Source organism: Euprymna scolopes, chromosome 18, assembly GCF_053919585.1.
Source record: "Euprymna scolopes isolate OS-2025 chromosome 18, ASM5391958v1, whole genome shotgun sequence".
NCBI lineage: Eukaryota > Metazoa > Mollusca > Cephalopoda > Sepiida > Sepiolidae > Euprymna > Euprymna scolopes.
Window position 1 is genome coordinate 71,822,090 of NC_136499.1, and position 17,607 is coordinate 71,839,696.

At 34.9% G+C, this 17,607-nt stretch overlaps 1 protein-coding gene across 2 annotated transcripts; it reads right to left on the bottom strand.

Moving 5' to 3' along the window:
* Positions 1-2,939: 2,939 nt before the first annotated feature.
* LOC145297656 (uncharacterized) lies at positions 2,940-16,311 on the bottom strand. 2 transcript variants are annotated; one of them, XM_080143821.1, is made up of 4 exons: positions 14,401-16,311; positions 13,004-13,147; positions 6,344-6,616; positions 2,940-5,108 (listed from the first exon to the last, which is right to left on the bottom strand). In XM_080143821.1, the coding sequence occupies exons 2-4, from the start codon at positions 13,113-13,115 to the stop codon at positions 4,408-4,410; spliced, it is 1,086 nt and encodes a 361-aa protein (XP_079999947.1). In that variant the 5' UTR covers positions 13,116-13,147; positions 14,401-16,311; the 3' UTR covers positions 2,940-4,407. The 2 variants fall into 2 exon arrangements, with proteins under 2 accessions (XP_079999947.1, XP_079999948.1); XM_080143822.1 differs by lacking the exon at positions 14,401-16,311 and having other exon boundaries at positions 13,004-14,379.
* Positions 16,312-17,607: the final 1,296 nt, after the last annotated feature.

Sequence of the window (17,607 nt, forward strand, 5' to 3'; positions counted from 1 at the left end):
CAACGGCTTGCTTGAATAAGGTGACAGACTTTTGTTCGAGCTAGTAGGGCACAAGGCTCTCATGATAGCCACAGAAGAACAGCTCCTCCGTCATATACAACTCATTGTGGTGACAGGTATATATCAAGAGGTGCATAGAATTGAGTGGCCCTGAAATACTGGAAGTATTGGGATGCACTAGCGACATGCTAATACCCATAGGATATGTGACATCATGGATGACCCACTACACATTAAAGGAATAACTTTTTACGTTGGCCTTAAAGAAACCAGAAAAGTCGTTTGCATATCAGAAAACACGTCGGGATTTTGCTTATCTGAGTCAGCACTGAAAGACTTAGAGTTAACCCCTCACGACTACCCACACCAGATATCAAAAGCTGACATGTCAACCTCGAATAATGGGATAGCACCATGTGGATGTTCCCAAAGAGAAATATTTCTGAAAACCTACTCCATTAACCTCTATAGGAAATGTTTGAAACAATGGTTATAACGTTCGTGCCTGGAGAGAAACCATTAGCTGTGCAGACAACCATTACTATCCCCCATCATTGGAAAAAGAAGTTGAAGGAAGATTTAGATAGGGATTTTGTGTTGGGCATAATCAAGCCAGTACCAGCAGGAACACCTATGGTCTGGTGTTCAAGGATGGTGATTACACGAAAAAAATATAGATCACTAAGGACAGTGGACCTACAAAAATTAAATGTCACAACTCATTGGACTAAAGCAAGGTTGGCATCGGGTATTTTCTGTTTCAGAAACATTGCCAATGCCCAACGGAATTAGGACCTAACTTTGGTAAGGACCACTGGAAAATGATTTGGGCTGGATCCCATTTTAAAAAGGATGAAGAATTACTACTCCCCAATAGAGGGAGAAGCTCGGCACTGATATACAGATTGGAGTCTTGTAGAATGTTCGTTTTGGGGTGCCCAGATTTATAAGTTACAGTGGACCCCCAGCCACTTGTAAAAATATTCTCAGATCAGGTCCTGGAAAATATAAAGAACCCACACTTGTTTTCTTTCAAAGAACAGTCATTAATGTGCAAGTTCCGAATTAAGCAGGTTCCTGGAAAATTTAACGCTGCACAGGACTGCATCTCTTGATACTTGGCACAATCAAGATACAGCAAATTAAAGACCACTGATACTACTCAGCAGATTGAGGGGGCTATGCAAACTTCAATCAAAGCCATGTATGTACAAACTTCAATCAAAGCGGTGTATGTGTCAAACATTAGCGATATATATACAAGATGGTTCTCGAAGTCAAGACACAAACTGCCACCGAAGGTCCGGCAATTCTGGCCAATGGCAGACCAGCTTTATTGTTTGGAAGGGGTTCCAATAAAAGGGAATAAAATTCTGATACCAAAGCAGCTTACAGCTGAAGTACTAAAGGCACTGCACTCCGCTCATTAATAAATGAATGGAACGTTGACTAACGCTAGACAATGATTATTTTGTCCCGGTCTAGATGCTAGTATCCAACAAACAAGATCACAATGTTGAAAATGCAATTCGATTGCTCTACCCCAACTGAGAGAACCACTAATGCCATCCTCAAACACAGAATTCCGATTCCAAAAGACTGTCGTGGAGAAGACTGGATATGCATGGGAAGAGTTACATGGTATATGCAGACAGATACACCAGCTGGATTGAAGTTGTCCTGCTACCATCAAGGAAGATTACAGTAGCATGTGACACATTGATGGGTTGATTCTGCACGTATGGTGCATTGGAGGAGATATCATCCGATGGAGATCCACCATTTGACTCATTAAAGTATAAATCGTTCTTGGGAGACTGCGGTGTAAAGAGACGTGTATCATCTGCACATTATCCCCAAAGTAATGGCTGAGCCAAACTAGTCGCAAAAACACCCAAAAGAATGCTTATGGGCTGCATTGATGGCTACATCCATCTACACCACGATCAGGAAGCACATGCAATGATGACACATAGGAACACACACCACCAGGACTTCAGATTATCACTAACTGAAATATTATATGGTCGAACAGTAAGGATCACCTCTCTATACTTCACAAAAAGCACCTGATTTACGATCGTTGGACAGAAACCAAAGAATTAAGAGAAAGGGCGATGGCAAAAAGGCATGTGCTAAACAATATGCACAGCCGTCCGATTCAACAGCTTCTGGTCGGCAAATCCGTTCAAGTTCAAAATCAGGAAAGACCATATCCGCGATGCTGGAGAAAAACGGGGAGAGTTGTCAAGACCATGAGTAATAGACAATACTGGGTACAGTTGGATGGAAGTGGCAATATCACACTACAATCATCGTTTCTTCCGGAAGATAAAGGTCTCATGGATACACCAGATTATTTGCCTATACAACTACTTCCCCAAAGGCCAGGAATGGAGGACAGCATATTCCGATGTGACATAAACAGGATGACGGATGTGGAAAAGATGGATGATGACGTAGTGATGGCAGATGACACATCTGACGCAGATATGGAAGTGTATAACCAAGACCCGATTATGCAAATACCAACGAGTTTGATCCCACGACCCAGTATGAGATTAACGTGACGATCAAAACCATTATCCCAACAAATGCAAGGACCAATTCACAACTACACAGAACTTTCCCAACAAGTGACCACAAACCACCAGTGTTGTAGTCATAAGGTGGAGGGGGGGGCATGTAAAGAATGGGGATGACCGATGAGACGGTTCAGAAAAAAGTGGAATACCAGTTGTCATGCGGTGTTATAAATTGAGTGCTAGTTTCAAACTCGGTAGACTTTTTAAGTCTATTTTACAGGTCGAGGTCCCAGATTTCTCCTTTAAATAATAAAAAAAGCAGGGGTGAAGAGGTTCTCGAATTCAAGACACCAGTAATGAGAAAAAAGCAGCAAATAGCCAAATGAAAAATAACACAAAATGACTAGCTTAAAAGTTTAAATACAATATTTATTAACATAAATACAAGAGTGAAATATAGTTCAAAAATAAAAGTTTAAAATCTGACATGTGAAAAAGAATTTAAAATGCATATTTAACTGATGAGTAAAAGGTCATATATAAATACACCATATCAGTTTATGAGAGAAAGTGGAGGTTTTACTTATAGTATACCTGTGGGCAGTTCAGAAGATAATCCACATTGTAGAGTCAAATAGTTTACAATGTATGAAGTATGAATTTAAAAAGTATATTTAACATGTGAGCAAAGAACGTTTAAATATGTATCAGATTATGTGCAAAATACACATTCTGAAGTCAAATATTTTGAATTGTAAAAATTTGAAATACTTTTTACACAATAACAAAGCTGCATAAAATGCTTTCTTTGTTCTCATAAAAATGTCTAATTCATTTTCAAGCATATATGAAATTGAATTTTTATTTAAAATTCTATTAAAACTTGTTTCTTTTTGTATGAATAGAATATTCAAAGTTCATTTTTGTGTCAAAAAGATCTTTGTATGCACTAATATTCAAATATCTTTCTTATTTAGGATTTGTTTTTAATTTGTTTATTTTAATTGTTGGTCGACAAAATTCAGAATTGCAGTATTTTGATTGTATTCTTTTTAAAAACATCATACTCAATAATATTTTCTACACAAAACATAGGTTGATATTGTAATTTAATAAATTACAATCAACATTTTTTGACTTTACATATTTTTATTTTAATAACGTTTGTAAAGAAAATTATTTTCATGTTTTTAACAATTAAAATAAATGAATTTTGTCTTTTACAATCTATGAAACATTTATAACATTTATTCACACGAGAAGAATGCTAAAAATTCATTTGGAATTCTTGCTTTTTTTAAAATTAATATTAAATAAAAGTTTCAGTATGAATTGTATTCTTGTTTTTTTTAGAATGCAATTTTAAAAGTTCTCTAATACTGTTCCATAAAGTTGTATGGCTAGTGCATCAACAACAGAAATCCATTATTGATTGAAATATCTGCAATAATATAAAAGTGAGCAAATGCACAAAATCCAGTTGTTCCTTTTCATTAGTCACTTGATTACAATCGCACAAATTGTCCATTGTACCTTCCTCCAGGTGTGACTGGCATAACCACCAATACAACAGGCAGGTACAAATACAAGACACGTGTGTTGAGTGTTGAATCTTAATAATCCCGTAATATTACAGACAGGGCCTTCAAAAAGTAAGGCCTGTTTGATCAAATGTGACATCATACAGTTTGGGATGTGAGAAAAAGTCAAACTGTTAGTAATGAATACTGTCTCTATTCATCGTCTTCCCACAAGGGCTGACTGTGACATAGGGTCTGTTTAATGCCAGGAATATTCAGCTTACTAAAAAGCATTACTCCGGATGAGATAAAACTAAATATTAAAAATTTCTCCTACTTGGACTAAAATTTAAAATATACTCTCATTCTTGTCGTATCATATTAGTTTTGAGGTCATTCATCAGGTCATTGCATTGGCAATTATTATCAGTCAAACCAGGAAGCCTGGAGCCACACTCAATGATGTGTGAATGCAGTCGAGGGACTGAATAGAAGATACGACTGCATTTGGTGCATTTGTACTTTCTGTAGACTTTGTATTCTTTTATATTTTTGCAAATACTTATGTCAAGAATGGACCGCCCAAGAATACCAACCTGATTGGGAATAGGGTAGTGCAAGTCTGCAATGTTGCTACCCTGTTCTACCTCTAGGAAATTGCACTCTATATTTGGGTGCTCTTGTTGCTGGTGGCACAAACACAAATCTAAATTAAGAAAGTGTTTGTGACAAACAGAACAAACATAATCTATATTGTTACTGTAGTGAGGATATAAATTTTCCTTGTCCTCAGTGTTAAAATTTGAAATAGATTTTTTAAAATATTTTTGCTTTTGATGAGGGAGAAGGACATTTTTCGATAAATTGGCAGTAATCTCTCCTGTGTCATCTTCCCATATAATAAACGAATTAATTGGAGGTTTTGAGGATTCTTCAGTTTTTTTAATAGCAAGTGCCATTTTGAATGGAGGAGACAATTCTTCATGGTGATAAGCAGTCCTGTTTTTGTTCGCCTTTCCTTTCATGGGTCCATCGTGCATATAAATAATAGGCTTGAATGGATCTGAAAAATAGCAAAATTTAAAGTCACCACTCACAAATTTTTGTTACAGTTTATGTAAAAAAACATTATTTTAGGCGTTCGAATAATTTTAAAAAATGTAAATCATTTCATTCTGAATAGTTTATATATATTTTAATTCACATTAATCAAAGGATTTTAAACAAATAGCTACCATTAAATATGCAAGTAAAAATACCAAGAATAAATGAACTTATGTTGATATGATTTTTATTCAGGTAAATTCTACAAATAGGAGAATAATGGAGATTAAATTTTAGTAAATTTTATACACAAAGGTTTAAATGCTAGAAGAGTTACCTGGCGGGATATGAAATGTCAATGGAACTGTTTAGCAAAGAAAAAATTTTAATGAAAAATAAAACTTATTCTTAGTTAAACCAAACATAATGACAAGAAGTACAAAAAACGTTTTGGCATGATTAGTATTCAATGATTGACATCTAAGGCTGCTTACATCATTTCATTAAGGCAACATTTCAATTTGTTGTTAGAAATAAAATATTTTACCTACTATTAAGATATACAAGTAATTTTAATAAATAAATACTTAACTATGCATTAAAAACTAATATAATATAGTAATGAAAAATCATCTTTTATTTTATTTTTTCTATGACTAAGGTATTAATGAAAATTTCTCTATTCTAGCAATATATGTATATATATGTGTGTGTTTTAATATTTTATATAGGTTTTTGATGCTATAACCAAATGTCCAACTTCAATAGCTGTGTGGCAAGATAAGAAATAAATTCTAGTTATATCATGAAGTGGACAATTTTCTCATTTTAATGAGCCCATCCGAAAAGGGGCTATTAACAATTATTTCATAACAAATATGTGTTCATAACATTTTACAACAGACATTATGCTCTAATCCCAAACAAAATAAAGAGCATCTGTATGCCAAAGAACATCTATGTAAATAAGCTCTTTCACTTGGTTAGTGTTGAAAGTCCGATAACTCTTGTATCTCTATTACCTCCCTTCCCCTGTACATATCCCATAATCCCTTTTTTGTTCTTTCCCTTAATAAAGAGTTCCTCTCATCAGTCAACACGTGTGTCTATTTTCCTCCTTTGAATTCCTGTTCATTTTTATCTCTATTCCACTAAAATGCACCACTCAACAGTCAGCTACTCTGCTAAGAAAGACGTAAATAAGATGTACAAATATAATTTAGCTAAAGAGATAAGTGGGATGAGAGAACTTACCAGAGTGGATGGCCTGATGTCTGTTGAAATTCTTTTTAGAAGTAAACTTCATCTTACATGTGGACCAAACCAATTGTATCTTTACAAGTACAATTGGATTAAATGAGGGTGAATTTGGACTTTCAAGAACATTTTCTTTTTTTCTTCTCTTGAATTTCATCCTGATAATTTTCATTCCATCTTCATCCTCATGAGTATCATATGTCAACGATTCAGTTTTGGTACATATTTCTGAATAACTTCGTTTCTTGCCAATGTTTTCACATTGATTTTCTGCAGAAAAGAAAATATAAATTCAAAATATTAAATATCAAAATATTTTTCAGCTTATTGTTTTTTTATGATAAAATGGATATATAATTTTTTGTGGAATAATGAACAAAATCTTTCACTAATCAACATTTTTATTAAAACAGTTTTCATTTTTTTTTTTAATAAAATTGAATTTTTATCTTGTAGAATAATGAAATTTCCACAAATCAAGAACACTCTCAATAAATTAAACAAATGTGCGCAGTTGTTATTTTTAAGTATTGGGTTCACAAGACGATTCTTGCAGAATTTTTAATTTTGATTTCAAATGATGTATTTTCAAATAAGTTTTCGTTATAATACCTTTACTTTATATATCATTTAAATGAGCATATTTTGCTTTATCTAATCATTTAAATTACAATCATTTTAAAACAATTGTTTCCATTTCAGAATGTTGAATACAAGATGGAAAAAAAGAAAATTCACACAATTTTCTTATTTCAATTCAAGTAAGGCAGAAAAGCTGCTGAAACAGCTTGCAATATTAACAAAGCGTTTGGCTCAGGAAGCAATACTGAATGCACAGCACAGTGGTGGTTTACCATCGGATGTTGACAACAATCAATTAAGAGCCTAAGTCGAAGCCAATCCATTTCAAAACTGTTTAAGAACTTGTTTCTGAATTAGATGTAACATATATGACAATTTCCAACCACTTGAGAGAGATTAGAAAGACAAAAGGACATGATAAATCGATAACACACGAATTGAACAGCAACCAAAAGAAATACCGTTATGAAGTGTCATCTTCCCTTCTTTTATGCAACAAGAAGGACCTTTTTCTCGACCAGGTTATGACTTGCAATGAAAAGTGGGTTCTTTACGATGCTCAGCTCAATGATTAGATGCCGACAAAGCTACACAACATTTCCCAAACTTAGAGTCGCACTAAAAGGTCATGGTGAGTGTTTGGTAGTCTGTGACCAGTCTCATCCATTATAGTTTTTAGAATGCAGACGACACCATTACGCAGAGAAACACTGTCAAAAAATGAATGAAATGCATCAGAAAAGCATTAGTTAATAGAAAAGGCCCAATTTTCCTCACGACAATGCCCGACCAAATGTTGCTAAACCAACACTACAAGTTGAATGAATTGGACGAAAAACTCTGCCTCAGCAGTGATAATCTCCAAACATCATATTCAACGTTTCTACACAAAACATAGGTTGATATTGTAATTTAATAAATTACAATTAACATCGTTTGACTTTACATATTTTTATTTTAATAACGTTTGTAAAGATAATTATTTTCATGTTTTTCACAATTAAAATAAATGAATTTTATCTTTAAAATCCATGAACCTACCGACTACCACTTTTTCAAGTATCTCAACTATTTTCTGCATAAGAAATGCTTTATAAAAACCTAAGCGATATCAAAAAACCAGAACGCAAGATGTTTATGTTACTTGTTATGTGTTTGCAAAAGTGTGTTGATTTTGATGGTACGTATTTTGATCAATAAATTTTTGTTCGAGCCAAGATATGGTCATCTGTATGGCGGTTACCATAATGTAATTCTTGTTGGGTAGGTCACCATTTCGGCGGGTCACCCTTTTGGGGAGTTGTCGAAATTAATAAGACGGGAGTAGAAACCAACCTGGGAATAATAATAAAGAAACAAAATAACTTCCAAACGAAACGCTTTTATATTCATTTCAGCGTACAAGTGGTATCGGGTTATAGAAAGTTCGTGATTTTCATTTTCGTGCCCTGACTCTGGAACCACTCGCGTCTCCGTCTTTTTGCTTCCAACACTTTTTGTATCTCTCTTTTTGTCTTTTCCACCAGAACTGTTCTCCATCCTGATTGGTTACAACCTCTGGTCACATTTTTGAGGAAAGGAGGAAGGAAGGAAGGGGGAAAGGGAAGAGTAGAGAGAAAGAGACATGTAATGGAGAAATAGTAGTCTTGACTTCACTAAACGAGTCCCCCTCCAGTAATGGAGTTAGTTAATATCCTTTGAATTACTACTATGTCTACTTCTGTTTAAAAATAAAAATATTAATTTTTCTTTTTCCATGTCACTTTTCTTACTGATCTAGATTTATACATGCCACCAGCAATTTTACTCTCTACTTTATCGGTATCATCTGTTCTGACATCCTTATCATTAGTAGTACCTATCTGTGCTTTCTCGGTCACTCTAGTTCTATTACTGCTAGTTGGCTCTGTAAACAGTTTTAACCTATCGATTGATACGTGTGCATGAGTACCGTTATTCATATTGATCTGGAAGTGTTTATCTGATCGAGTCAAAACTTTATAAGGACCTTACTACGGTGCTTCTAACGGTTTCCTAACTCGATCAACCCTTAACCATACTTTCTCACAGGAAAGTAAGGTTTTCGCTATAAAAGATTTTGCATTTCCATGGATAAATCCTTTTTCATTGTTGAGTACGTCGATTTGGGACATCCATTCACACAAATTATGTACATACTTGTTAACTGGAGTTTCTTTTTCTACTCTCTGCTTGTGTATCAGCTGATGTGGAATCAATATTGGTGCTCCAGTAACAGTGGTAAAAGGTGAAAAACCTGATTCATTAGGGGTGCTGCGTAGACCTAGGAGGATCACTGGTATCGCTTCCATCCAGGACTCTTTTCGCACTATTATCGCTGCCTTAAGGGTACGATGTGCTCTTTCAATCATCCCATTACTTTGAGGATGATACGAAGTTGTTCTCAATCGGTAAAAACCTACTACCTTAGCCAACTCTTGAAACAATTCGCTCTCAAATTGGCTACCTCTGTTAGTTACAACATGCAATGGAACTCCAAATCGAGATATCCAGGCATTGATAAATGCCTCTGCTACCGACTGCGCAGTTATTTCAATCATTGGCTGTACTTCGATCCAGCGAGTTGCACGATCGATACAAGTCACCAAATATTTATATGGACTGAGGTAAGGATCTGACTCATTGCACGTTAGGAGTAATGGGCCAACAATATCAATATGTACCGTTTGTAAACGTGCGGATGGTAAATAAACTCCTGGACTGCAGACGTTGTGTGTCTGTGAACTTTTCACTGTTGACATACAACACATTCTACACAGAATTGCTTGACTGTCTTATCTAAGTTAGGCCAGAAGTATCTAGACTTAATCAGTTTAATAGATGTTCCAGTCCCAGGGTGCGCTAAACGTCCGTGTAAACTGTCAAAGACAGCCCTACGAAGCTCTTTTGGGACAAACGGCCTGGGGTACTTGGTTGAAGTATCACACAGGACAGAGCGAATCTCACGTGACATGCAGTATTCTTTTAAATTAGCGTATGACTTTATTTCGTCATCTCCTTTTTGTGCCTGGGCTATTTCAGCCAAATCACATGCATCTATTTGCACCGCTAAAGCAGTTCTAGACATACAGTCTGCAACTACGTTCTCGTCTCCTTTAATATACACCACATCAGCGATATATTCAGCAAGTACAGACAAGTGACTTTGTGGATATCTGACTATAAAAGGCTCCACATAATTGCTTATGGTCAGTGAATAATGTCACGTGACGGCCCTCTATGAGGTGACGGAAATGTATTACTGAAAAATAAGCCACCAGTAGCTCTCTGTCGAACGTAGAATAATTGGCCTGGGCTTGCGAAAATTTCTTGTAAAAGAAACCTATAGGTACTGGTTTCTTATCTATTAGCTGGTGTAATGCAGCACCAGCTGCGTATTGACTACTATCCGTAACCAGGTGGTACTCTGTGGCTGAAGACTGCGGATGAGCTAATGCCGTAATTTCTGACAATTTGCTTATTATTGTTCTGAAAGCATGAGTTTCTTTTTCGTTTAGCTCAAACGTTGCTTTAGGGTCCAACCTCATTCGTTCGGATAGTGGTAGCACTATGGTTGCGTAATTAGGGACTAACTTGCGATAAAAACCTGTCATTCCCAAAAATCTACGCAAGCTTTTCGAATCTTTGGGTATTGGAAAGGTTTCTAATTCTTTAATTTTTTTTTTGAAGTAGGCAACAAGCCTTCTTTGCTTACATGAAAACCTAAGAAGTCCAACTCTGGCACTCCGAATACACACTTAGCTAAGGAAATCTTTAAATTATTATCACCAAGAATCCTGAATACCTTATCTAAGTCTTCCTTGTGCTGTTGTTAACTTTCGCTAAAAACTAATATGTCATCTAAATATACAAATACACAATTTAATTTTAGAAATATCTTGTCGATAAAATGCTGAAATGTGGCTGCAGCATTCTTTAAATCAAATGGCATGTAATTAAATTCAAATAAGCCAAAAGGTGTCACGACTGCCATCTTAGGGACGTCTTCAGGGTGTACTTTAATCTGGTGATATACTGCAGTCAAATCGATCTTGGAAAAATATTGTCTACCCGCAAGTTGTGTGCAGAATGAATTTATGTTCGGTGTCGGGTAGCGGTCTGTCTTGGTAACACTATTCAGCGCGTGGAAGTCACCGCAAGCTCGATATGAACCATCTGATTTCTTCACTAAGTGCAAGGGTGTTGCCCATTCGCTACTGGAAGGCTGGATAACTCCAGTATTTAGTAAGTTCTTAAATTCCGCCTGTGCTGCATCTAATTTAGGACCGGAAAGTTGCCTGGTTTTAGCAAAGACTGGTACATGGCTGCCTGTATCAATCCTGTGATACACTCCGCCATGTTCTTTGTCTGTATCGCTATGAGGTGATATTACGCTAGTATAGTTATTCATTATTTCGTTAACATATTCTGCTAGGTTTATTTTATTAATCAATACAGTATTGGTTTCAGTTACTGTGTTGACTTTAATTTCACGCTCTGTTACATTATCACGGATGGATCTATTCTTGCAATCCACTACTATATTAAACTTGTTTAAAAAGTCAAATCCTAACAAAGGGTTAGAGACATCCGCGATCAAGGAACTCCATTGGAAAGATCTTGTTAAACGTGGAATCTTGACTTCTAAGCTAGTTTGACCATAGCATTTTATGCTTTCGCTGTTAGCAGTCGAGATATGAACAGGGGTTGGTTCCAAAGTAATTCCATTTACTACAGAACGTGGTAAAATGGAAATACTGGCTCTTGTATCTACAATAAAATTTACTTTAGACGCTCCTATTTTTGCAGTAATTTCAAGTAACGGCGGCACTACCGGAGCAAACGCAGTCCGCCTTTTTAGTTTTCCGAATCGCTAGGGGCGGGAGATGGTGTGTGTGTGTGTGTGTGGGGGGCTAGAGATAATAGAAAGGAGAGAAAAGCGTTCACTCACCAGAGAGTGAATTAACCGAGAGATTTGTGTTTCAAACTTATTGATAAAAAATTTTATATATATATCTTTTTTTTTCTTCTTTTTTTTTTTTTTTAAGAAATATATATATGTAGTTAATGTCTTTGACAAAACCTGCGTTATTGTCTGGGCGAATTTCTACACATGCTAATTTCCTCACGTGTTTAAGATGGCGACAATTATTTTTGTATACGTGTTTGAAAGTTTTTTTTTCATGTTTTTTTTGTGTGTGTGTGTGTTTGCGCGTTTTTTTTTTTTTTTGTGTATCCAGGCAAAAATGTTTTAATTTTGTAGAACTGCGTCTTACAATTAATTTTTTTTTTTTGTTGTATCTATATATATTTCACAAGGTATCCGCCTTAGGACTTCTCAGGCCAGGTCTTATTTAAATCACGTAAATTATTCGGTACGAATCACATAATTTTTTTTTTTAATAGGTTGAGTTGTGTCATAAAACAGTAAAAATATATTTTATCGGCACTTCTTTAGGCAGATTTATATATATTTACTTGTTTTTTATTTCTTTTTTTTGTGTTTGTCCTCGGACTTTGCTGTTACATCATCATCGTTTGTCCGTGTTCATATGGATGTCGGACATTCACCAAATTATGGCGGTTACCATAATGTAATTCTTGTTGGGTAGGTCACCATTTCGGTGGGTCCCCCTTTTGGGGAGTCGTCAAAATTAACTCTGGAACCACTCGCGTCTCCGTCTTTTTGCTTCCAACATTTTTTGTATCCATCTTTTTGTCTTTCCCACCAGAACTGTTCTCCGTCCTGATTGGTTACAACCTCTGGTCACATTTTTGAGGAAAAGAGGAAGGAAGGAAGGAAGGAGGAAAGGGAAGAGTAGAGAGAAAGAGACATGTAATGGAGAAATAGTAGTCTTGACTTCACTACATCTGAAATTACAAGTTAAAAACCGCAAGAAGTTTCTTGTCAACCTGATAATTTATGATGGGTTTTTAAAAGAATAATTAATTAAAAAGATAGAAAAAAAAATTGAATGCTAATCTGAAAATGACCATGGTTAATGTCGATAATTTTTATCAAAATGTCTTTTCATTGTTGAAATTCTTTCTTCTTACCTAAACCATCATCAACATGTGACTTTCTTTGCAAAATACCATGGAGGGTTTTGGTTTCCATAACTTTCACACTTGCAACATCCATCAGATTCCGTGATGGAGCAGTTTCCATGGCAACTACAAATTCACAACTTGCTGTGCAATCTGAAAGAAAGAAAGTTTTAAATTTCAACTTTTCACTTCAAGTTTTCAATGGAAAAATATTTTAAACTTTCTGAATCAAAACTGATAACATCAAAGATGATAACATTTTAAAACTATATTTAAACAGAATAAATATTAAACTGCTAATTCTTTGATAAGCTACATTCACTTTCAGACCTTTACTTTGCATAAAATTGTTCTAAGTCTTTATACAAGTAGGTTTTCACAGGAACATACTAAAGCATACAGCATTTCTTTTGGACAATCTCTTTTGAACCTTTTTTAGGGGTTTGAATCTTCTTTTCTTTTTTTTAAATTTACAATTTGAAATTTTTTTTTTCTAATTTTTGACTGATTAAATTGTATTTTCAAGAAAATTTCGTCAGCAATATTTTTTTATTGTATTTATTTTAAAATCTTTTACCTATGTTTTTTAAACAATTATTTTCTTTTTCCTCATTTCTTTTTAATTTTTGCCGATATTGCAAAATATTTTCCCGATAGTTTCTAATTCGTTAATTCCAAATTTTCTTTTAATAAAAACAACAAAAAAGTAATTCACTTAAAAAGTTATAAAAACAATAAAAGTTAATTCATTTAAAAGTTACTTAAATTAATAAATAAATAAAAGTTTTCCCTTGTTTACGTTTTTTTTTAAACAATATTTTAAGAAAATTTCAGGGATAGCTTTTAAATTTGGACTTTCAGTTAAATTCGTTATTTTTTTTAAAATATAAAACAAATTTTAAAAATTAAAAAAAAAAATGAAATTAAATAAACTTGGTGGTATCTTTTGTGTGTGTTTAATTTAACACAAAATATGAAAAATATTTAAGGGCGTGTAGAAGTGACGATATTTGGAAAAATATTAAAAATTGAAATCTTTGCATGACTCGACAATTTTTTTTTATAATTACGTCATAAACCACATTTTTTTCTGATCTCCATTTTTTTTTTTTTTTTTTAACTTTCGGAAACAACCGAAAAGGAACAATTCTGACCCAAATTTAAATGTGATATTCGTTTTCAGCAATCCCGAAAACCTATTCAAAGTCATTTTAAAGTCTCTTGGGGAGTCGGGGTTTTTTTTTCTGATTTTTTTTACTGATTAAATTGTATTTTCAGGAAAATTTTGCCGGCAATATTTTTTTTTAATTTAATTTATTTACGATTCAGTTAAACAAACGATAAAGAAATTTGGCGAATAATATAAGTTTAGAAAAAAACATTTAAAACCATAAAAAATGTTTTACCTTTTGTTTTTTTAGATAATTGTTTTCTTTCTCCTCGTGTCTTTGACAAACAACTGCACAAGCGCCAAAATAAATGTCTTGCAATCAAGACATTTGTCTCAGACTGTTTTAAATTTTTGTTTTCTTTACAATAAAATTTCGGGTATAACTTTTAAAATTAAAGAAAAATATGAAATTAAATGGACTTGGGGGTATCTTTTTTTGTGAAAAATAAAAGATATTTTAGGATGTGATGAAATCTGAAAAGATGAAAAATACTTAATGGCGTGTAGCAATTACGATATCTGGAAAAATATTAAAAGTTGAAATCTTCGTATGACTCGACAATTTTTTTTTTTAATTACGTCATAAAGCACATTTTTTCCGATCTTCATTTTCTTTTTTTTACTTAAAAAAAAAAAAAAACTTACGGGAACAACCGAAAAGCAACGATTATTTAGATTTAGATTGGAATGTGTTTGGTATATCAGTTTCGTCCGCACTTTTCTAAAATATTGTATAGAATTCCTCAAAGATGCCTTTTCTGACTTTCACTTTCACTCTTGAAAGACATTGCGGTAGTCGGAAGATTCGTCCATGAAAAATTTATCCATTTTTGCTTGGTGAGAAAGTTAGGCCATTATTGAATAAATATCAATTGAAAACACATTTTATGGCTGTTCTTGAAGGAAATATTGTTTTTGAAAGAGACTACACCCCCATAATATTTTTTAAATATTTTTACTTATTTACTGTTGTTTGAAAATAAAATAAAATCGATGTTTATAAGTGATCATTTTCTACGTAGCCGATAAGCTTTTAGTCTTAGCGTTTTCAATTAAAAAAAAAAAAGAAAAAAAAAGAGGCCAATCCCCATAATATATTTTTAAAATATTTTTACTTATTTATTGTTGTTTTAAAAAAAGATAAAATCGATTTTTCTAAGTAGTCGTTTTTTATTTAGTTGGATAAGTTTTAGCGTTTTAACTTATTTTAAAGCGTTTATCAGTTCTAAAAACAAGTAGTATCGAGTGTTACGTGAGGACAAAATAAATGTCACAGCAGAAACAGTAATTTCAGTTCTATTTTCGTATTGAATTCGATCTGTTGTCTTGCTACAATGGATCGAAAGGTGTTTAGTTATGAAATAAAGACAAGAAAAGAAGTCTCATTCTAACATTTGAAAGCAACTTTATTAGTAATCTTCGTTGGTAGGAATATAGGAGAGAAACGGGTTGTATAGAATAAAGGTTAGTTGTTGGAAGTGTTCCTTTGTGGAAACATGGATTAAAAATTAGACAGGCTTGAAAAGTGTTCAGTAGATACATGTTGAAGTTGGTAGTAAAAGCATGTATCAATCTATGGACGGGGACAAAAAGATTAGAGTCCTGTGGTAAAAAAAAAGAATATGTACGTGTACCGCATCTGGAAGTCCATGTTTGAAGATAGCCATGTTGGCTTATTTGTATTTATGCTAGTCGAGGCCAAAAGGGCCCGTGTGAGGTTGCGCTCCAACAGAGAGGTGTGGTGTCAGCAATAGCCAGGAAAAAAGAGAGAGTCTGTTGCTGGCTAAACGCCTTACACACTTGGTCACGTAACTGTGTGTTGGCTTCGGATTTTTCAAGCCAGGAAGAAAGTGGATTCAAAATCTGCAGCCACAAGAATTCGCTCCTACTTGTGATTGTTGCAATCTTCATCTGCTATAGTTGTGAAGGAATCAATTAATCATACAACTAATAAAGTAGACACAATGTTGGTTGGTTGTTTTTGTTTTACGGCATATCAACCCTTTTCAGGTTATTTAATGCTGAATCCAAAGATTCAGAAGAAAATTTTTTTAATAGAATATATTTGTTGTTTTCAAGTCGGTTTCTATTCAACCCATAGTTGGGACCCTAACAGGTACTACCACTCAGGGTCAGAGTGGACCTGGGAGCACTCAGGGTCAGAGTGGACCTGGGAGCAATGGCAATTAAAGGGTGGCTCCACACTCCCCAAAGCCCGCAAGCTGGCGCCTCACCACTGGATATAGTTTAAGGTCATATCCAGGACCAAAGTAGACACAAGATAATCGCAATAGCAAAGAAGAATGTCAAACACAGATGATTGGTGTTTTACTTTTTTCCATGAAAAAAGTAAAATGTACGCCAGTTGATATCATGATCAGCTGCAGCGAGAACGGGTGTCTAGCTGTGTTGAAATTAATGCATCTCTGAAATAGAATGATGTGCTCCAGGTTAATTTGGTCTGGTAGCCACACTTTAGTGGGCACTGGAACAAATAGCTGAATGTTAATGAGCACTGGTATGGGTAGCTGGATGTCAATAGGCACTGGAGTCCTACTCCAGTGCCTATTGATATCCAGCTACCCATGGACGTCAGTGGATATTGGTATGCGTAGCTGGGTGTCAGTGGGCAGGTGCCAAATGTCAGTAGGTACTAGAGCAGATAGCTGGACGTCAGTGTGTACTGAGACAAGTAGTTGGATGTCAGTGAGTGCCGATATGGGTAGCTGGACATCAGTGGGCCACAGAAGCTAGGGATTGCAAGGAGTGAGCTGGAAGAGCTGCACAAGTAAGCTGGAGAGCTATTGGAGTTGGCTGGAAGCGCTGAAGTCACAAGCTGGGGTCAATGGAAGCTGCAGGAGTGGGCTGGAGTACTGGAGGAGTAAGCTGGGGCTGTTAAAGGCTGCAGAAGTAAGCTGGAATCGCTGGAAGTTGCAAGAACTGTAGTTGCAGGCAGTGAGGGGGAAACCCAGGAGGTAGGCAGCTATAGAGAGTGGAGTGTTCATCACATTCTGCTGTTTCTGGTTCCCACAGCCATTGGGAATGTTGATGAAAGTCAAGTCAGGATGGGAGTGCTCCTAACTCCCGAGCTGAACAGAAATTTTTGTGAAAGCATCTTGTTTCATGGAGAGCTGTTCATGCTACAGTTGACTGGCACCGATAAACAAAGTGCTGTAATTAATTTTAGACAGGATTTCTTACATGCAAAAATGTCTTCCACTTATATTTTATTCTCTGCCCCAAAATAAAAAGTCTGTTATTTTGTTTTCATTGTGGAAAATTGAGCTTTGTGTTTTTTCTTTGTTGTTGAAGAAAAAGTTGTTGCTATTCTTTGAACCCACGTGATCCGTGACATACTTCTAGGCATGTCAGGCTTCCGTTGACGGCATGTTTTTGTTTACAAACATGGGAGTGGTTAGTAAGCAAAGCACAACAGCCTCTC